This window comes from Hypomesus nipponensis, chromosome 8, assembly GCF_054491055.1.
Source record: "Hypomesus nipponensis isolate SF chromosome 8, ASM5449105v1, whole genome shotgun sequence".
Lineage (NCBI taxonomy): Eukaryota > Metazoa > Chordata > Actinopteri > Osmeriformes > Osmeridae > Hypomesus > Hypomesus nipponensis.
Genome location: NC_140368.1, coordinates 3,800,380 through 3,822,500, shown reverse-complemented (window position 1 = coordinate 3,822,500; position 22,121 = coordinate 3,800,380). Strand labels below are relative to the sequence as shown.

The following is a 22,121-nucleotide window of genomic DNA, read 5'->3' as shown; positions in this document are numbered from 1 at the left end:
CATCCCTCACTCCGCTACCTGTGAATTGAAACAGACGGCAAACAGTTCAGTCGATTCAGTGGTACACCTGTATGCCACAGTGCTACTACATCAGTAATATGTCACGAAGCCAATGGGATTGGGAAATGATAGGCAACACCAAAACAAATGATTCATTCACTGAACTGATCCAAGCAACGGCATATGTGTTAATTCTCATTCAAACTTTAGCAGGTGTACGCTAACTACATTCATAAAGAAAGCTAATTAGGGTTGAGTAGGCTAAGATTAAAACAACGGATGGTTGTGGGGGAGCGAAGTCGTTTCATCTCCTTTGGGGTTTGTGCGGTTACCCCATAGTGGAAGTCTCTAGAATAACAGGAAATAGCTATGGATCTTTTTTTCATTATTTAGCTCCTTCGCCATAGACTTGGCGCCGGCATAGACACACACACTGGCATAGTAGCACACTGAGCCCGCCATCCAAGTAGGCACGCATAAACACACACGTACTGTACGTACACACACACACACACACACACACACAGCACCACATGATCCCTCCCTTACGCCAAACGGTCCTTTGTCACATCTTAAGGCCTCTGGGTTCCACTCCTCCTTTTTTCCCCCTCTTTCTTTATTTCTCCCTTTTTCCATCCCTCGTTTCCTCTCCTCCAGTGTATGGCTCCGGTCTTTTCTAAACACATCGTTGCCATGCACTGACCCCCACCAGCCCCCCCCCAAGGCCATTAGCAACATCCATCCCCTCGCTCTGCCAGATAGTCATTTGGCAAAACACACATCCTCAAGAGGGACTTGTCATTTGCGCTTACGTTTCCCATTTGATTGCAGCGTTTGTGCGTGCTTAATGTTTTGTTTGACTGGAATTCTTGTTTCATTAGCTCCATAAAAGCTGTCTGTGTGATTCCCAAGTGCCTCAGCCATTCTGTAAGCAGCTGATCCTGAACTCTTTGTTGCCTGAGAAAAATGGAGCTAAATTAATGTGAAAACATTTCTGCCACTCGTTCTGGGAAAGAGCAAAGCTAGGCCGAAATGCCAAAAGGACATACATAGTTTTGTCTCACTTGGTACATTAATTAGCAACAGATTGTCCTAGACATGTCTTAAGATTGTCCTAGACACAAACTGCTTGATTTATGACGTTACACGGCACTGCAGCTACAATACTCGGCACAGAGCGAATGAAGCAAGCCGGGGTGAGTCGAAATCAAGCGTCTCGAACGCCTCAGAGGATGAGCTATGCACAATTCTCACCATAAAAGTTAAGAGAGCAAGAATTGGATCAGTTTGACATTAGACCTCAGTGAGTTGGAAACTCCTACGGTTCTCTTTTGGCAACAGTGAAGGTATCAACCTATATTACCAAATGCATTAGAGTGATTTATGAAGTTTAAGCTTTAAAGAAGGGCTGGCCAAGTGATATCATGTCCAAAGCCAGATCAAGATATCCCAGCCAAGCTCCTCTAATGAGACAATTTATGAGTTACAATCGACGTCAATATCAATCAAACTGTTCTAACCAAAAATAAATGTCCTCAGCGATGTTTAGAGAGGAAATCTTACTAAATAGCCTCAACCCCTTACTTTGTATCGGATGGAATCTCTTCTTTACCTTGACGGATGACCATCCTTAACACAATCACTCACACAGACTAGTGATTTGAATACGTCTAATGTGGAAATAAGTGTGAAATGATATTGGATATGTTGATCATAATCTGTCTTTTGGTGGCAGAAGCAGGAAGGGAATTGTGATGGAAGCTACTCACACTTGTCTTGTTCTGGGGGTTCCATTATGTCACTCTCTGTGTCACTGGGAATGATCCAGGGTTGTCTAATAGCCTGGAGCTGTTGGTAGAACTCATCCTGGAGAGAAGAGGAGAGGAGGGGAGAGGAGGTGAGAGGAGAGGAGCGGAGGGGAGGGGACGGGAGGAGAGGAGGGGAAGGGAGGGGACGGGAGGAGAGGAGTGGAGAGGAGGGGAGAGGAGGTGAGAGGAGAGGAGGGGAGGAGAAAAGAGGGGAAGGCGGGGGGGGGCGGGGGGGTAGGAGAGGGGGGGTTATATGTTATGCTTTGTGTATAACAAATAGAAAAATGGTGAGAAGAAAAAATACGATATAAATTAATCTATTCTGTCTTAATTATCTGTCTGTTTGCTCATCCGTGTATTTAACGAAATATCTACATTTTGCCAGAATCTCAACAGGGAGAAAAACAGCTGTAATTCGTCATTTAGCAGCTTCAGATTCTGGAATGTTTAAACACAATATCAAAAACTCATTTCGAAAAGCCTTGGCGGTCAAACCAGAGTATGTTGGTTCACCCTGGTACTGCAGACGCTGATGATATTACAAGTAAAGGTGCACTTGGCCATGGATAGGATAAACCTGTCCAAGCCAAAAGACAGAGGAGCCCTTGCTGAACTCGAAACCAAAGAAATACAGCAGACCCATTAGTTCAACAGCTGTTTTGATTTTCTTTCAAATGAAGTACACCTCAGAGTATTGTCATCTGGGCCAAACTTTAATAAATAAATTGCCCCGAGTTCTCTGCTAAAAGCTTTTATGTGTTCTTATTTTTCAGTGTTAAAAGGTGATGGAAGGTTCCCAGTCGCTATTCCAGAAGGCACCACCATGCATCTTAGCAACAGCTCAGGGATGAGTTACAACACAGGAAGAGGAGGACATAGACAATCCGTTACATCCTTTCTTACTTGTATATTCTATTATTTAAACAGGTCCAGGAGTTCTCTCTCAGTGTCTATGTATTTCTTCCACTTGCTCTGTCTCTCTCTTTCCTTGTAGAGTACGAGACCAGGTGGCCTCAATCAAATGTGAATCAGAGCTCCTATGTTTTTGATGATATTGCTAGGCATCAACTGAGGCAACTGTCAAAAAAAACACAGAGCAACAGCGGAACTTTTGGCCGCCGTCAATAAAGCCCTCATGTAAGGGTTTCATGTTTAACACAGCGGCTGTGAAGTCGACCATGAAAAGGAACTAGGAAGACAAAAAAAAATTGCATCGACGAATTCTCCTTTTGTGCCACATTTCTTTCCACATTGAGATGACATTCTACTGTAGGGACTGCCATCATTCCTCACCAAACCCCACACGACGGTATGTGCACGTGTGTGCCTCATCTGTGTCAAAGCTCTCACGTTCTATTGCCAACTTCAGGAAGTCCTTACAAAAGCCTGACAATATACTCAGGGTGATGTACAACTCTCTGAACCAAGCTTTATGGTCATTATACTGTACAATACCACAGTTTTTTTTTACAGTTTTACAATTTAATGCTAAAATATCAAAACCTGACCTCAATACCCGAAACATCATATTAGTACTTCCTTGATGACATCCTAAAACAATGGCCTTAACCTTTCATCGTTCTCCCACCTGTCTTGAATAACCCAGTACTGAGACGATGTTAGGTCCCCCTTTGATGAGCAGGGTTCTTACCTCTGACAGGTAGGCCCTGAGGCTGGAGGTCCTGCCCAGGCTGTCAGTGGTGCTAAGCCCAGGCGGGGTGAGCAGGGGTCGGGGACGGGTGGGCTGGCTGGTGGGCGTCACCGGACGGCTCCGTGACCTCCTGCTGAAGGTCACCTCCTTGTGACCCGGGGTCACAGCAGAGCGTGTCAGCAGGCTGTTGGGAGTCAGCGGCCTGCTGGGGGTCCGAGGCGTCTGGGTCCGGCTGCTAGGGTTGCTGGGAGAGAGAGTCCGCCCCATGGCCAGAGAAGTGGGTTTGGAGCTGAGCAGGGGGATGCCTGCGGTGCTGTGCTTGGAGGAGAGGCCAGGGGACTGGGGCCTGGAGAACTGGCCCAGCTGACTGGGCAGAGGCAGGGCGTTGGGCAGTGGGCTGTGGAACAGTGGGGTCAGGAGCAGGCTGCTGTGGGGGCTGTTGGGACTCCTGGTCAGTTTCCCAGCTTCGGTCAGCTTGGCCAGGTCCTTCTCCACCTCTGGAGATGAAAACACACAGGAGGGGGATCTGAACGGGCTAAGCACCAAGGAGCTGTAGATAGGCCAACACATGCAGTGTAAGGAACACAGACTTGTATGGACATGTTGAAGTCTTTCATTTGTCCAATGAACTGATTTGTGCCAAATGCACACACCATGTTTGTACTTAGTACCAAGTATGTTTACGCTTCATACTAAAACCTGCTCATGACAGGGCTCATTCATGTTTAAGACAACATCCCACATCACAGTCTTCATGAAGGGGGAGAGAAACTGTTTTCTTTCTCATGTTTGACCTTTCACTGGTCAATGATGGCAATATTTACAAACTCTGTAAATTGCGGGGGATCCTACTTGACATTAATACAGCCACATGTTCACATTGAGCTCCACTGAAAATCAGAAACAAAATTATATTTGCCTGCTCCATTGGTAGTTACAAAAACAGTTTTGTTTGGGAAAATATTTCAACTGCCAACTTGTGATGTGAACATCTGTAACCCTCCTCTTCTGTTTCTCTTCTCTCTTGGGCACCAAGGATTTGGGCAAATCAAGCTGGGAGTTATCATGCAAGAGTGGTATTTTGAGGAATGACTCACCACTAACTATTCCTGGGGAGTCATGTACGTGTGACATTAAATAAATAGCACATAGAGGCATGACATGTATTTCAAAAACCTTGACTTCCCAGTTTATGACCAAATGTTGCCTTATCCAAAACAAGCAACATTTTTCCATGCTGAAAAATGTGAAACACATGGTTCTCCTCGCCGATTAACATCCTTCTTTTCAACATCTCTACCAAACTGTACAAAATACAGCAAAAAAAAAAACGATTCAAATTGTTTTGGGTACTGTCCTTCCGGGACCTCGTGCATTTAATTCTGTGTCATGGATAATTAAATTGCAGTTTCTGTAGTTAATCAAGCCTAATTGTATAAAGGTCAAGCCAGTCCCTTGTGGCAAGGAGCAGAGCAGATATTGAGCCTCGTCCACATGTTCTGTCTGACGTACACGGCGTGATTCTGGATACATGGGCTGTTCCAAGCCCTGATCTACACTTGTTTGTTCTCTATGGCAACAGAAGATAATATACAATGTGTATGCACTCTGGCCTTTATTTTCAGGTTCCGCGTGGGGTGTTCCGCGTGGGGTGTTATTGGCACTGAACGACGAGCATCATTTTGGGGAAAGACGATAAGGCCATCTAGGCCTGTGCGTGTATCGTGTTTGGATGAGAACGTTAGTTTAGAGAAAGAGGAAAAACTGTAAAGGTCATAGTTGTGTTAGATAGTTAGTTAGTCAGCTATTTACATTACTTGAGGTTGTTCAAGGATGATGCCTGCCCTGTCTACAGTTCTTATCCACCCACACCAGCTCTACCATGACTGGACACACAGGGTTGTACTCCATGGTAAACAGGATATTCTGATTAATAATTCCTCCCCATAAAGTTGTTATTTCACACTGATGAAAAGATAAACATGGCATTCTTTGGTAGGCAAATCATTTTCCTTTCCGTAAATAGGGGGAGAGATGATCCAGTTCTGTTTTTACTGTAAGTGAGATGACATTCTCCTCCCTCTGTCACGATATCAGGACCGCACTGAGGAGGGGAGAAGCCCTGCACGCTACACTGCTCACTTCATATAGTCCCTCTACAGACCATAATATGCAATAACATCGACAGTACTAGAAAGATTGAAAGGGCCAAGAGCAAAGGAGAGACTGATAGTAAACAGGAGAGAGAGAGAGAGAGAGAGAGAGAGAGAGAGAGAGAGAGAACCAGAGAAGGAGAGAGAGGAGAACCAGAGAGAGAGAGAGAGAGAGAGAGAGAGAGAGAGAGAGAGAGAGAGAGAGAGAGAGAGAGAGAAGAGAGAGAGAGAGAGAGAAAGAGAGAGAGAGCTTTGAGGGAGAAAGAAACAGAGCCAGATCTAATCTATTATAAACTCTTTGATCAGAAGCGAAGCACTTAGTGAGAGTACAGGACCACAGAACGCCACATGACCATTTAGAACACACGCGATCTTGACTGACTCCGATCTCGGCTCCATCGTGAAAGCGACGGTTAACGACTTATCTCCAGCCTGGACTAGATCTGCAGTCAAAGGGGGGAAGCTCCCCGAATAACTTGAAATTGTAGGCTTGTGATCAGAGATAAATGATGTAGAACTGAGGGGAGATTGTCTTGAACCGTAGAGTGTTACAATTACCCCCACTACACACACACACACACACACACACAGCCGCTTACAATAGATTCATTTGTGCATGACCATTTCATTAAAGCATACCAAACAGGATCTTCAAGAAGTCGCTCATCGGTCATTTCCTTGTGTATTACGAAATAATGGAGATTCTCCTTCTTTTTTTATCGTAAAACGGAGTTAGGAGAATTCGTCCAACCACGTAATTGAGGGTAAGAAGATGAGATAAAAGGAGAAACTTTGGCTCCAAAACATGGAAAACATTAGCAGCTAATAAAGGCATGAAAGGGGGGCGAATTAGCTCGTTCAGCGGCCTAATTCAACTGCCTAGTGGGAGCTCTCTGTTTGAATATACAGCAACTCGGCGTAAAACAACTCCAAATCAATACCATCTGAGAACCGCGGGGACGGCGAAAAGTGTTGCGAACATAGAGTCCTCCTTTTGTGCCCTCAGAGTACCAGTGTGGGGTTCTGTTCACTAGCTAGCACACAGGCGGGCAGGCACACAGTCAGGCCATGCAATGCCAATGAATGAGCAGATGAGACAAGACAAGTTCATAACAGCTGGGACCAGTGCAGGAGGACAATAATAGCTGTGCTGAATGGGACCAATGTGCTTCATATAAGTCTGGAATGCAGAGATGTACGTGGCATAACTGGCAAAATCCAGAAGGGAGGGAGAGAGGGAGAGAGAGAGAGATACAAAGATGAGAGAGCAGCGATACATAGGAGATATATGGAGAGTGAGAGAGAAAGAGGAAAGATACAGAGAGGAGAGAAGAGAGAGAGATAGGAGAGAGAGAAAGAGTAGAGAGAGAAGTCATGCGTAAACAAACAACTGGTTGACACATGTCTTGAATTTGACAGTGTGCATTGCCACATCGCCTTTGGTCTACTCTCAAAACCTTGATCTGGCTAATAAATTAATAATTTCGCGTGATCGTAACCCTGCGGCGACCATTCTCTGAGTCATCCAGACATCACGTCTATCAAAGACCACAGGGATTAAACCAGAGCAAAGTGACTCCACTGCTTTCGAAATGTCTCAGTTTGCAGTATGCCGTTAGACGTCGCATTACTTAATGACTTTACAATGTTGGACTCATTGAATTCATAAAAGCTCAAGTCGAAAGGTAATTGTTTACTTTCGTTGTAAATGCTTTACTTACAAGATCAGTTTTTTTAATTAGCCATTCAAATTCCACTGGCCCTAAGTATGTTTTTTGGCCCTGTCTTCTACTTACTCTTTCCTCAGGGTCCCTCTCTCTTTCTCTCTCTTACTTAAGGTCTAAAAGTTAAAAAACGTGTGTGTGTGTGTGTGTGTGTCTGTCTATCCGTGTCTGGATGTAAAAGCAGCCTGTTTGATCTGGGTTACCCGCAGTGTTTGTCACTACATAAACCCAACCCCAGTTCCACTACATACTACTACGACACACACACACACACACACAGGCACATACACCCACATGGCCAGTGGCCTACCGGCGAGGTGTTTGCCCATGCTCTCCAGCTCCTTGGAGAAGAGGGAGTCGCTCAGAAGCAGTCCTGTCTGGCTGGAGAAGCTCCCACGCCTAACAGCCTTCACATCCGTCTCCCAGACTGCCTGACGCTAGTCACCAGGGAGAAAAAACAGAGAGAGAAAGTCACATTAGAAGAAAGACCCTTCAATTAAACGTTTATATATAATATCAGGGGGCTTGCTGAAAAATGTCTGCGCCCATATCTGGTGTAACAAGAGGCAATTATTATTTTTATGGGCATTAGAAAAACATGAGAAACCACAGCGAGAGTAGATGAAAGTGGCCGTGGATGTATGCAGCTAGCTCTTTGGGTGAACATCAACCCTGGTCCGTCAGTAGTGGTCCTACACATTTCTGAATAACAATCAATAAATCTACAGGAGTTCTGAACACAAGTCTGCTGGCAAGGTGCCTGGCAACAGCGATCCCACTATGGCAGTTAACGAACGATAAATCAGACATCTTGGGCTGGATTTTGTATTCTTAGTGTGTACCAAAATAATAGCTTGATACCAAAATATAAACTATGGAATTCCCAAGAAAAGACTGTGGATGAAGAGTGTAGCTGGCTGTGGAACTAATGGTTGCCAGGTTATTTAATAGCTAGGGTCACCCTACCTATTTTTGGCATAAGACATCATTTGGAAAGGCATCAGTTAGAAAGACAAGGGTTGCCAGGTTTTGTAATTGGAGTACACCTAATCCCCCTCTTTATCCCTTTGATCACAAACAAGCGGTCAGATGATCTTGGTAAGCCGGTGGAACATGCATGCGTGTGAGCGTGTTGCACAGGTGAGAAATTCAGTCACTGTGCCACAAACCCTGCAACTTTATCTTAGTTAACCCTGCATAAAATACTGTGCTATTAATGCCAGCTGTGACATCATTTGATATGCTTAGCTTCGCCGGATCGAGCGTGTCTGAAGCGGATATCTGATGATAGACAGACAACCTCACAGCTACATTTATAGACTATCCAGGGGATAAATCCTGTTCATTTTTGGGCCCCGCGTTCGGAGTGCTCTAAAAACATGCCCGCATAGTAATGGAATGGTGAAAAACAACTGAGCTGGCTGGCTGGCCACGGATAAATGGCAGGACGTGATTCTCAAGGACTCTCGAGTCGGTCCTACCGCCTGTTAGCGACATGAGGCGTTTTGTGGTGGTGTGACCACAGCCCATCAGTAATTACAGCCTTTTTAAACCAGCAGGCAGGGTGAGTGAAACATTGCTAGTGATCCTCTCTCTCTCTCTCTCTCTCTCTCTCTCTCTCTCTCTCTCTCTCTCTCTCTTTCTCTCTCTCTATCTAACTATCTCTCTTTCTCTCGCTCTCTCTCTCTCTCCAGCTCTTCCTTCTCTCTGTCTCTCTGTCATTGCTCTCTCCCCCTCTCTAGTGGTGTACCCAGTCCAGCAGGATGACATCACATGTTCCTAACAGCTCCCACGACAAGACGAATGGACACCAGGTTTGTACACCTCTCAGATGTTCTTCAATCCCACTGGTCTGGAACATCTGAACCACTCCACAACAGACAGACAGACAGACAGAGAGACAGACAATGGTTGCAGACAGACGAATGGATGGACAGACAGCTGGACTGAATGACAGGCAAACAGACATATATGTAATGAGGACCATATCCTGGACACTAGAGACTGTAGGCTGCCTCCCGTCAGCGAATAAGGGCAGAATACTGAGAACAAGAGACACAGGATGTACTCAAGCCTGCAAACAATTCACCTAACAAGATAGCATCATAAAGTAAACAGTCGAGTTAAGAGTACAGATTCAACTTTGAATACGTTGCTGTCCTACTGTGAGGACCATGTGCTGAACCTCCATCCTGTTTGTGATCTTCAGTCTAAGATAAAGATCTTCAGTCTAAGGTATATATCTTCAGTCTGAGGTATAGATCTTCAGTCTGAGGTATAGATCTTCAGTCTGAGGTATAGATCTTCAGTCTGAGGTATGTATATTCAGTCTCGAGGTATATATATATTCAGTCTGAGGTATAAATATTCAGTCTGAGGTATAGATCCTCAATGAGGAACATGTGAAGCAGAGAAACGCATGGGGTTTTCTAACACGTTAGTATTTCAGAGAGACACCTGGTGCTCCTCAGTATGAACTCATGTCTCTGGCTTGTGACAAGGCTGGAATTCAAACATTCAAACAGGCCTCTGTCCTTGGATTAGCCCTAGAGCGGAAGGGAGGGACACTTGTGTTGGCCTTGTCAGACTATACAGACTGCTTAATACTCGGTGCTAACTAGACTTTGATAAATCCTTCTCGCAGTCCATTCATGGACTGTTCATTCATGAAATTGAAAACTGTAAAAGGTCTGTACATTAATAATACTTGGAATGAGTGAGCTTGTCTAGGGGAAACAACAGTTTGTTTTGGGGGTGTAAATCATCATTATTTGAACATAGCAGAAAAGCATAAGTACAATACAATGCAGCCCCCTTCCAAAAGTTCCTAACTACAAGAAACTTAAGGAGATGGGGTAAGTGCATGGGGAAATGTGCTTTTGTTCATCATCTAAGAGCGGTTTGAACCAGCCTTTGTGTTTATAGATAATGATGTATGTGTTTAGACCTAAAACCAAATGAGTCAAAGAGTTTGTGTTTCCTTTGTTCGGGACGCATGGATGAATGTGTTTCAATCCCTCTAGCTACACTGAAGGAAAAACTTTAAAAAGGACTGGGTTTCCATCTTGGAAATAAACCTCTTATAATTTTGTAATGAGTTATGAGAATGTTGATGTCACTTGGATAGTTCCACTCCCATCACTGCAAACCCCAAACCTGGTCTGGAAGAGTAAAAGGAGAAGGAAGAAGAAGAGAAAAAAAACGGGAGAAAAAAACGTAGTGATGCTTCTGTCCAACGAACAAACATGGATCTCATTTCTCACAAAATTGAATCCATGTTTTGAGAGAGCACGAGATCAAGATGTGGAGTCCAGATTGAATCTTTTACGGTGTACATGTGTGCTGCTATGCGTGTGTGGTCAACAGGAACAGGGACCACAAACCAAAGTGTGTCCCAGCCCACTCTCCTGTGTGGCTGACATGATCAGGGCTGTAAGGCCAGGTTCTCATTGGCCTCAGTTATGGTGCGGGGCAGCAGGGATGGATAGAAGCCAGAGGACGTCCAGCACATCCAGGCTCTCATGTGGTGGCCTGTAGTGACCTGGTGAACCTGCACCAAGCCAGCTTCTCCACCCTGGCAGAAACCGGAAAAGTCGCATATCTGAATATCATTTCCATGTATTCTCAGGTGAATCTCGCCTGCCATTAATTTGGCCTTACAGAGTCTCTGAAAGGCTCTGAAAGACTTTTTCAAAAAACATTACTCGGATCTTTCTTATAAATCTATGGTTGATTACAGTAAAAGAAACAGTTGCCTGGTGCAACGTGGAACTGAGGTCTCAGGCAAGCTTTCTCAAAACAATGAAAAGAGGAGAGCGGTTTGTTTTCAGGACAAGGGGAAGTGAAGGAGATGAACGGAGGGATGTGGACAGAGAATGGAGAAAGTCAGAGACAGAGGGAGATGTAGGGAGGGAGAGAGAGAGATGTGGAGAGGGGGAGAAAGAAAGAGAGAGAAAGAAAGAAAGAAAGAAAGAGGGAGGGAGAGAAAGAATGAAAGAAAGAAAGAAAGAAAGAAAGAGTGAGAAGCAAGGGAGAGGAGAAAGAAGTCCAGTATAATTTTAAGTTAGCGTGTCTTTCAGTTTTTAGACAGCTTGCTGCAAAAAAATATCTGAGTTATTGCTCGTACATATGAAACCCAGCTAGCCACACATCTGGTTCATTTTCTACTTGTTTGGTGTAAGAGGATGTTGTGTAAAATCTTTTAAAGGGTATTTGCAATAACATCATTTTCTCAGTAAAAGTGGCGTTTTGTGTGACTTTTGGGACAACTTTAACAACTTTTCCAATAATTTTTTACAAGATGCACAGCCAAGGACAAGAAATCCATTTATCCATGGATTGATTCTGAATCAATAATCCAAAAAGGAACTGGCAATTGAACAGATTCAAATTGAAAAAGTATGAATTGGCTGAAGTGATGGTTTCCTGGTCGCCCACTCTCATCCTGTCGCTAGCCTTGCCTCAGGAGGATGTTAGCTGCAACCCCAGACTTAATGAGTTCCTGTTGCCTTGGCTCAGGGCGGAACAGTTCACCTAATGGCCTGTACAGAGCGCTCCCAGGCACACGCTCGCAAACACACACACACACACACACAATAACACAATTACCACAACCTCTTCTTCAAGCCTCCCTCTTGAAGCAGTACAAAGCTAGATTCTATGACACACTGTCTGTGTTGAATGTTGAACCACATATCTGGAGAGGTACAGCAACAGCCTGCATCTGCATGTCACACTACAGGGAAAGGCTCGCTTGCAAGGGGGAAAACATCAGAAGTTCAACGTTTTGAAAGTTCAAATAAACTTTAGACATATTTTGTGGCAAAGCACATGAATGAGCAGTGCCTACGGTCATGCACTTTGAAATGGAAATGAAAACCATTCTAATCAATACGGTCTTCAGCACTGATAACATCCCAGAGAGCCAAAGACTGTTCAAAGAGGGCAGAACTGTGGCAATGCAGATTCGATGTAGCTCGTTATAAAGAAGTCGAAGGGAAATGCACGTGAAAGTTCAAAGAGTCAGCATCAAGACTATGGGGTGCTAGCGGGTGCAACTCTGCATGCATTTATGAGCCATCAATTGCTAACAAACAGACTTTTTCTCTTAAAGCTGAATGAGTTGCTATATTTAGAGGAGCTGTCAAAGCCATTGCAGCAAAGCTCTATTTTCCCAGCGCTTTGCTTTTTGGGTCCACTGAAGGTGAGTTATTTGCTTTTGTTTGTATGAGGCTTTGCACATAAAAAAAAAAAGCTTGGGTTTCAGCTCCATTTAAAGAAAGCCTTAGTTAAAATTCCTGACTGATGGTGACTTTGTAACAACAGTTCTGTTCTGTTCTGGTCGGCAGTGATGTCGAGGAAGAGCGTGTCAACGACACACGCATGTTATTGTTTGGTCATGATCAACATCACGCCACCAGCCACAGTGGAGGTGACAGAGAGGGCAGCTCTGGCCGGAATGGGCCCAGGGAGGAGGTGAGGTCACTGGGAGAGGGATGCAAGGGATTGTGGAGGCTCTGAAGGGGAGGTGGGAGAGGTCAACAGGCAGAAGGATTCACCTTTTATCATCTGTCATGTACCCCTTCAACAGAAATGTGTGTGTTTAGTTAGCTAGTCTCAGAGAGCACACAAGGCTGGCTGGAGACAGTCTAACTAAGACAAGGCAAGGCCTGTCCCAGGAGCTCCTTTGGTATTTCAGTGAAGCTTTCCTTCAAGTTCTCTTTCTGTTTTAAGACAATGATTCGGAGTCGAGCACACACTGAAGCCACATTAAAGGAACCCACTAATACGGAAGGTCTGGAAGCCCTGAGGAGACAAACCTTTGCAAGATTCAAGCAGTCTTTGGGTCACCTACATGGTACATCACTGAGATCTGGTCTGGTGATTATCATGCTTGTCTATCCGTGGTGGTGTGGGACCAGTCTACCCAGAGATCAGAGAAGTGGGGAAGGGACTGTGCACAGTCTGGAGAGAGAGAGAGAGAGAGACAGAGAGACAGAGAGAGACAGAGAGAGACAGAGAGAGAGAGAGAGAGAGAGAGAGAGAGAGACAGAGAGAGACAGAGAGAGACAGAGAGAGAGAGAGAGAGAGAGAGAGAGAGAGAGACAGAGAGAGAGAGAGAGAGAGAGAGAGGCCCCTGCAACATCTCTGCTGAAACCCAGACAAGTTGCTATGGAAATATAAATCAAACCATGACAACAGTGCCCCAAATCATACACTGTTACATTGCGTCACACTAATTATCTTATTTAAATTATTTAAAAAAGAACAATTTTCCCCTTGCCTTTTATGACTGCTAACACCCTGACAAAGGGAATAGGGGAGGGTTTGATTAAAACATTTAATCATATAACTGCTTATAGAGGAAACTAAGAAAAACATTCTGAGGAAATGACTCCAGCTATTGCTTTCAGAACATATCTGTCTTTATTAGCCAATTATCACCTAAAGAGGCTAGCACAGACACAGCAGTCGCTGAACTAATGACAAACATTAACGGTGGTAACTTTTCCAGCATCCCTATAGTTTTACTGCTCCTTGCTTAAGCGATATACACTAAGACATCCTTTACATGAGGACAAGGAGCCACTATGAAGGGGATTGCGGACAGAAAACAACCTCTCTGTTATTTTTTTTATATATTTTTCATTTTTTTTTGTGATTCTAGTTTCCATACTTAAAACTGTATCGGGGCATGGTGCCAGTAAAGTTGAAGTAGTTGTTACTTTACTTCTGTGCAACCATTGGCGTTAGCTTTCGTCCATCCATTACCAACAACACAGACGTCTATTGCTGTGTGCCCTGGACAGCTGCAGCAGCCAGGGTGGACTGAACTGTGGTCATTTGCATCAAAGCGTGAAAGTGTACAGTTTTTGTATGAGGTCAACCATTGTTTGTCCCAAGAAGTGACTCATCTCATAAAAGCGTTGCACTTTGTTTTCCAATTCTGTCCCATTCAGAACCTCAGGTCCCAACCCCCCCTGCAGGAGCTGTTAAGCTAACAAGCTTTTAGGAAAGACAAATTACATTAGCCTTTCAAAAATCACCCAAAACAAGCAATTAAAGAAAAAGCAACCACATTGAGCTTTGTAACACTGCAATAGGTGACAGAAGACGTTCAAACTGCCTTTTCCAGATGGGATACATTACAAAATTGGGCTCTTAAAACTGCCAGAGAGTGTTTAACCTACTGTATGGAGACTGTGTGTGTGTGTGTGTGTAGGTGTGTGTGTAGGTGTGTGTGTGTGTGTGTGTGTGTGTGTGTGTGTGTAGGTGTGTGTGTGTGTGTGTGGTTCTGAGACCTGGAGACTGTTTACAGTAGTAAATGTGGTCTGTCTCAAGAGGGCCTCTTGGTTAGTGTGTGTGAGTGGGTCTGCTGTCAGCCTGGGCAGTAGGATATAGAGGGCTGGCTGAGAGCTGCTGTATTTCACAGAGGAGAAACACGTCTCTCTGGAGGGTCTCACTGGGTTCATGGCCTGACGCAATCCAAGGATCAAACTTACGCAATGAAAACTGGTGACGGGGTTGCCAGGTTTGACGAACAAACAGACTCCCTTCCACCCGCTCAGAGACATCTCTCTAGCCTTATGATTTGAGGGCTGCTTAATCCCACATACTACTGGATGGAGGTGTGGATTTAGCAGGGTCCCTGCTGCCAGCGAGTCTGGAGTCTCCTTCCATCTGGTACGCACACTGAGAGTGGCGACGGCGGCGGCGGCGGCTCCAAACCCCCTTTTTTCTTCCGTAAAAGAGCCGTAAAAAGCTTTTCCAACACTTGGTTTGGATAATTAAACAAAGGTATCGCCGTCTCCGTCGAGGTCCTTTATTAGCAGCATGTGAGTGTCTGTGGTGCCCCAGCGCAGGCCTGCCTGTGATGTCTGCTTGGAGGAAAGGCCCTATAGGCTACTTCAATACAACAGCGGGGCCGTGGCCCCTGTCACACAGGGGAGTTAGCACGCTACACGCCCACGGAACAATGCCGTGTGCATTTCTCTAAACTCTGAATACGCGGTCGAGGTGTATCGAAATTCGAACGTAGCCCTGTGAGAAATAGCAATGGGGAATATTCTATTCATAGAGTCCACAAGTGGCCTGGAGAGGTTTGCAAAACGATGCCAGGAGATCCCTAATTAGGTGTATCACTTTGTTCAACTGTCTCCGTCATTGTGTAAACGGGAATGCTCTGTAAAGAAGGATCGTTTCAGCTCAGGACTGTCCTAATGGCTGGATGATTGAGGCGGTTTTCACCCTCTCTCAAACAAAGGATCTGGAGGGGCAGCGGGGGCATGGTAACTGATGAGGGGTAAAGTGATCCGGGTTGTTTGGTGACGGATGGAGGGATGGAGGGAGGGAGGGAGGGAGGGAGGGAGGGAGGGAGGGAGGGAGGGAGGGAGGGAGGGAGGGAGGGAGGGAGGGAGGGAGGGAGGGAGGGAGGGAGGGAGGGAGGGAGGGAGGGAGGGAGGGAGGGAGGGAGGGAGGGAGGGAGGGAGGGAGGGAGGGAGGGAGGGAGGGAGGGAGGACACTCACAGGGCCCGACACCTGAGACGCGCTCTCACATTCCTGCTCTCGTCCTATTGTGGTCTCCACCCCAGGCAATGGACCTGCTCCAGATGGTGCACAAACACACACACGTAAGGCAGATATTGGCACACTTAAACACACTTAAGCACACAGAGGAGTATCACATGCTCAACCCTGAAAGATTCTGTTAATATTACATCTTGCATGAAATATGTGCTGGAGAGTGGAAGCTGTTGAGCCAGCGGTGACAGAGCAGATTCAGCAGTACTCACAGGAGACGTCCGGCACAGCGCTCAGCGGTTTGACTGCTTCTTCAGGCCTTCCGTCTGTCAGACTGTCCCCCTGAAGCCTGGAACAGAGGAAACAACAGCGCACATCAACCTCCACACATACAGGGGCAGTGGTGGAACCCAAACTGTTGTTTATCCACTGGTTTCACCCCAAACTAGAATTAAAGCTCTGTATTTTTCCATGGTTTAAAGAGTCCAGTCTGTATATGTGGTGCAAGTGTGTGACGTGAACGTGAGAAGAGGCAGGGTTGTGTCCCTCCCTCTTACACAACCTGAGGCAAAAGTCATGTGACCCAGGAAAGGTATGCAGATGGTAACATAGGGGACAGCTTAGAGATGTGCAGCCTATCACAGCATCCGGAACCACGGTCAGATGGAATCTGATTGGCAGAGAAGCCCTCACCACCAGATCCTCAGAAGTGATATAAAATCCAGAACATCAAGAGAATGAAATCTACAGCAAATACCCTGATGAAACGCCACTGACCTTAGTTTTAGGGATTAGACAAGGATGCAGATAATCCTGCCAACTGCTATATGAGAACATTACCCTGCAGATTCCAATGGTCCACAATCGGAACGATTATGCATCGTCCTCAGTTCCAAACCCTCATGGTCCTTCCAGAACTATCTGCCTTGGGGAGAAAGGGGAGCTTGTTGGGAACGATTTGACAGTCTCCTTTTGTGCTGTTAAAGGATTTAGGGCTCTCAGAGATGGGACAGTACACTGTGGGCGAAAGACAAACTGTTATCGAAACGCTTTCTTTAACTGGAATGCAAACTAGCAATCTGTCGTCCATTTCGCGGTCAGTAGATGGTGAGGTCACACAGCATTTTCTCTGCGCTTTCCTTGCCGACAAACGGACTTGCATACTGCACATACTTAGTGCATCAGCAGAATTCATTTTTCAATAGTATATATTTAAAGACTGTAAATCCTACTACGTATCCTGTGTAAGTCGATACTACTCCAGTTGTGAATATAGCTTTGTGATTTTTCCATGTCAAGAGCATAACCGTCAACCAAAGACAAAGGAATATCCATCCGTGTTGTGTAATGAAGGGGGGGGGGGGGTTGTGTTCCCTTACCATCACATACCTACATGACAAATCTAAAACCAAAGTGGTGCTTTTCAACGTCGTCAGCAAGACCCCACTGAATAAAGACCAGAGCCAGTGACCCTTAGAAAATCCCTGCATCCAATCAGCATCGAGTCCCTACTCACCACCATTCCCCCCCACTGCATTCCATGTATGAAAACAATTAATATAATGAGGCCTGGAGGTCTGGTGGATGGGAGAGGGGCTCTGCTCTGCTTGTGGGGCTGGCCGACGGGCCCTCCAGGCTGGGTAGACAGAAGGGACAAGTCCTGGGTTGGTGTCTGGGATGTGTTTGCTGTGGAGGTTTTTGCGGCCGGAGCACAGGGCCGTTAAGGGAACCAACGGGGGTCTATAAAGACGGGAGGTGAAGGGTGAGGCTAACCACAGCTCTGGAAGGGAGACAGAGACATGCCCGCAGCACGGACGCTACACAACACTTCACACTTCACACAAGCTGGCAGCGACGTCCGGGGGAAACAGGCCTTTTCCTGCCCTCAACACACAAATACGAGCAGAATATGCACACACACACACACACACACGCACATTAAAGCATGTACACCACAAAAAGACAGAGACCCACTATTTCTAGGTTGGTGGGATGACACGGTCTGGCCTCTCTCGACACAACGCCTCCACAGCAACATCTGAAGGCTTTCACCTCACCACATGAAGAGCGTAAGATGAACTCGTCTCCTGAGAACAAACACCAAAGGTCCGGCAGCTACGGCTGATCACAGAGGACCATGTGCTGTGAGGAAGTGTGACTGCAATACAGCACCAAACATGACAAACCCAACCCCTCAGCGCCCATGCATTCATTCCCCTCCATGCCCTGGGAGTGAACAGATGTTTCTGGATCACACCTCCCCAAACTGTGGGTGTGGGTGATGGGGTTGCAACATAAGGCTGTACCCCCCCCCCCCCCACACACACACACACACACACACACACGCACACACACACACAGCTCTGGGCCCACAGGATTGAGGCAGGGGAGGCTGTAAATGAATAAACACCCTCGCAGGGGGAACAGAGATTTGTCACCTCCGTGGTGCAGGTGTGAATTCGAACGTCATCTACTCTGTGACGATGAGGGGGACAACACGGTGGCTTGGTCCCATTTCTATCGCTAGATCCAGTTCCGTCCTCATTCTTACGTCTAGCAACTACACATCCGAACATCTTTTGATCAGAACAAGTTCACAGCAGTACAGCCCATGGTTTAGTTTGGTATCGGTCCGGTGACAGTTCATCCACAATAGGAAATCCTGTGTGTTTGTCTGAGTGGGGAAGGGGATGTGAGGAATGTCTGTCGAACCCTCTAATTCCAGGAGAGAAGCTCTCTGTCACACAAAGACCCAGTCACCCCAGGTCTCCCCCCTGACACACACACACACACACCACAGCGGTATGTGCATGAGGACAGCGTGTGTCCTGCAGACATGCCGGTGAAGGGATGACTGTAAAGGCAGAGGTCAGAGGTCAGAGGTCAAGCAGCATGGACAGACAGAGTCTGCTTCAACAAAGGTTTTACAGTGTGTGTTTTAACACACCGCCTCAATGGGATTCCCAGAAAGCCCATCAAATCTGCCTCCCCCCCCTTCCCCCTGCTCTCCCCCCTCCCCCCTCCCCCCTCCCCCCTCCCCCCTCCCCCCTCCCCCCTCACCCCTCACCCCTCCCCACTCCCCCCCCCTCCTCCCCCTGCTCTCCCCACAAGACACCCCCTAAACCCTGCCACCCTGAAGGCCTCCATCTGTGGAGAGGACCAGGCTGGGCCTGGACACTTGCTCTGTGTGTGTGTGGGGGGGGAAGGGGGGGGGGGGTGCGTGTTTGTGGGTTTGTATGGCGTGTGTGGCGTGTGTGTGAGAATGCCTTTATCTGCTTGTATGTGTGTGTGTGTGTGTGTGTGTGTGTGTTTGAATAACACCCATATAATAGAGGCCATGCTTTCCACATAAGTCCAAAGTTTGTCCAGAGCAGTGATGTGTCCCCTCACCAAACAGCAGTTTGAAAGGCTGGGGCTCGATCGCCAGTGAAGCAGAGGGACGACTTGGTGGTTAGGTTAAAGAGGACGGAGAAGGAATTTGGCGTGAACAGGAGAGGCAGGAAAGGCAGGAAAGGCAGGAGAGGCAGAAGAGGCAGCAGAGGCAACAGAGGCAGGAGAGGTAGAAAAGACAGAAAGAGGCAGGAGAGGCAGAGAGAGGCAGGAGAGGCAGAAGAAGCAGAAGAGGCAGGAGAGGTATAAAAGGCAGAGAGTGGCAGGAGAAGCAGAGAGAGGCAAGAGAGGCAGCAGAGGCAGCAGAGGCAGGAGAGGCAGAAGATGTCTTGATCTTTCTCTGAGAGAGACACTTCACAGCACTAAGACCCAGCCCAAAATCCAGCTACAGCAATACTGCTGCCCTCCACAAACCAGCGATAAGCCTCAGATATAAACCATTGGGTTTAAACATCCAGATAGATAAACTAAAACCCTAACAGATACCATCCAGGATCCTGCGAACCCACGCAACTATCGGTACAGTATGTGCATATCACAATGCTGATAGACTGAATGAATGAAAGGCCACAAAAAAAAAAAAAACAGATGCCAGGCCTGAGGGGAGCGGAGCGGGCATGCAGGCAGACGTGCTTGTGTCGTCTGTGGCCCAGCGATACCCTCTTATCTGGCCCTGGCATCAGCGGGCGAAGTCGTGCCCATGCCTGCCCATCGTGCTCCACACCAGGATATCTGAACGCAACATTGTGCCACGGATCAGAGGAACAGGAAATGTGTCGGGAGAGAAAAGAAGCAGTGCAGTGAAAGAAAAGACAGCGATAAAGAGAGAGAAAAGGCGGCGGTCGTGAAGACTGCTATCACTCCTGGGATGCTTTGTGAAAACAAACAGTTTTGGAATGCACTTAAGATGTGATATTGTGGATGGTATACTGGAGGTATGCAGACTGCAGATGGAGGTGGATACTGGGCTGAGAGACGGGAGGATGCCAAGGAGAGCAGGAAGGAGGGAGAGACGCACTGGAGGACTGGAGGGGCAACAGAAGGAAGGAAGGAAGGAAGGTGGACATTAATGAAACAACAGAAGACGTAAAGGAGAGCAAAACGGTCTAAACAGAGAGAGAAAGAGACAGATGAAAGGGAAGGGGTAAGCATTTACCTGGCACACCTGGAGCAGATGTTGAGCGTGACCTTGGCCTGGGGCTCCGGGCAGTAGGAGCTGCGTCCCTGGCTGAACTTACTGCCTGACGGAGCCAGGCCCGTCACCCCCTCCATCCTCAAGTCATCCAGGTCCTCTGAGGAGGCAGGGAGAACAGGGAGGAGAGAGATACAGAGAGAGAGAGAGAGAGAGAGAGAGAGAGAGAGAGAGAGAGAGAGAGAGAGGGGAGGGGAGGGGAGGAGAAGAGTGGGGAGGAACAAAGAGTACAGAACAAGACAGTCATTAATCACCGACACCAAGCGTCAACAGCGGCGCTGACGGCCGGGGCGGCCATTTTGAAGACGAGTGAGAGAGGGGGGGGGGGAAGCAGAGCCAGAGCGGAGGATGAAGACATGGGGAGGGAGGGAAGGAGAAGAGATGTGGCTGTCTGTGATCTCTCCCTGTGTCCCAGTGAGGGTGAATCCTATCTCTCCTCTTCACTCTTCTCTGCCCTGGCTCTTAAAGAGCTCCATAAGCACCACACACGCCAATGTCATCCTTCTTACACACACACACACGCGCGCGCGCGCAAACATAGACAAAACGTTCTTACACACATGCAAGTGCTGTGCACACACACACACTTCTCGCTCCTAAACCTCCAGTCTTAGTGCTAACAGGTGCAGGGCGCACCAGACCCAAGAGCTGGCAGCCATCCCCAGGATCAGAGAGAACATTCCCTCTCTCTCTCTCTCTCTCTCTCTGTCATCCCTCTCTTTTTCTCTTTATATCATCCCCCTCCTCCCCTTCTTTCTCACTCATTCTCTCTCGCTCGACTGCATTTTAACACCACCTCCCATAACCCCCCCCCCTTTTCTCTCACTTGCTCAAAACTCTCTCTGCCTGCTCTCTCTCTCTCTCTCTCTCTCTCTCTCTCTCTCTCTGTCTCTCTCTCTCTCTCTCTCTCTCTCTCTCTCTCTCTCTCTCTCTCTCTCTCTCTCTCTCTCTCTCTCTCTCTCTCTCTCTCTCTCTCTCTCTCTCTCTCTCTCTCTCTCTCTCTCTCTCTCTCTCTCTCTCTCTCTCTCTCTCTCTCTCTCTCTCTCTCTCTCTCTCTCTCTCTCTCTGCCTGCTCTCTCTCTCTCTCCTCTCTCTCTCTCTCTCTCTCTCTCTCTCTCTCTCTCTGCCTGCTCTCTCTCTCTCTCCCCGGCCCTGTCTCTCTGTTCTCGCTTAAACATACAGCTGTTGTTCCCGGTGGGGCCGAGGACCTGTGCTGTACACGCGATGCTTCTTCCAGGTTCAACACTGGGCCCTCGTCCAGAAACACACACCACTATCACATGATCAGGTATCATGACATTTATTTTGGGCTTGAAGGCACAGTAAACGATGCACGTATAGCACGAGCAAGAGGGACGCAGTAACACAATAATGGCAAACAGCACTGACTTCGATAACAAGGTTAAAGGATAGGAGGGAGACTGCTTAAGGAGGTCTGGCTGCAAGGTTTTTCTGTCACAGGACAGATGATGGTTTTGTTAAATATGAATAAAGATTAAAGAGAGAAATCAAATCAGTCACAACTTTTGGGTTCTGAGCTCATCTTTGAGCGATAAAACATGTGGTAGGAGTTTCCCTGTTGTGAGAAGGAACACAATGTTTGCTCTGGTCATATTGTCGTCAAGCATGTTGTTGTCTGGAACTTTTGATTGGATCAAATTGTTATTCCGACATTAGTCCCTT

General features: G+C 47.0%; 1 protein-coding gene across 1 annotated transcript in view; it reads right to left on the bottom strand.

Moving 5' to 3' along the window:
- The window catches only part of c8h8orf34 (chromosome 8 C8orf34 homolog), a 62,903-nt gene that overhangs the window by 11,958 nt on the left and 28,824 nt on the right, over nucleotides 1-22,121 (bottom strand). Inside the window, exons 8-14 of the mRNA XM_084703679.1 lie at nucleotides 20,403-20,538; nucleotides 16,129-16,205; nucleotides 15,863-15,936; nucleotides 7,647-7,773; nucleotides 3,460-3,956; nucleotides 1,770-1,866; nucleotides 1-18 (exon numbers count right to left, since the gene is read on the bottom strand). The exon at nucleotides 1-18 is cut by the window's left edge and continues 24 nt beyond it. Coding sequence (XP_084559805.1) covers nucleotides 1-18; nucleotides 1,770-1,866; nucleotides 3,460-3,956; nucleotides 7,647-7,773; nucleotides 15,863-15,936; nucleotides 16,129-16,205; nucleotides 20,403-20,538 — 1,026 coding nt within the window. The remainder of the gene's footprint in view (nucleotides 19-1,769; nucleotides 1,867-3,459; nucleotides 3,957-7,646; nucleotides 7,774-15,862; nucleotides 15,937-16,128; nucleotides 16,206-20,402; nucleotides 20,539-22,121) is intronic.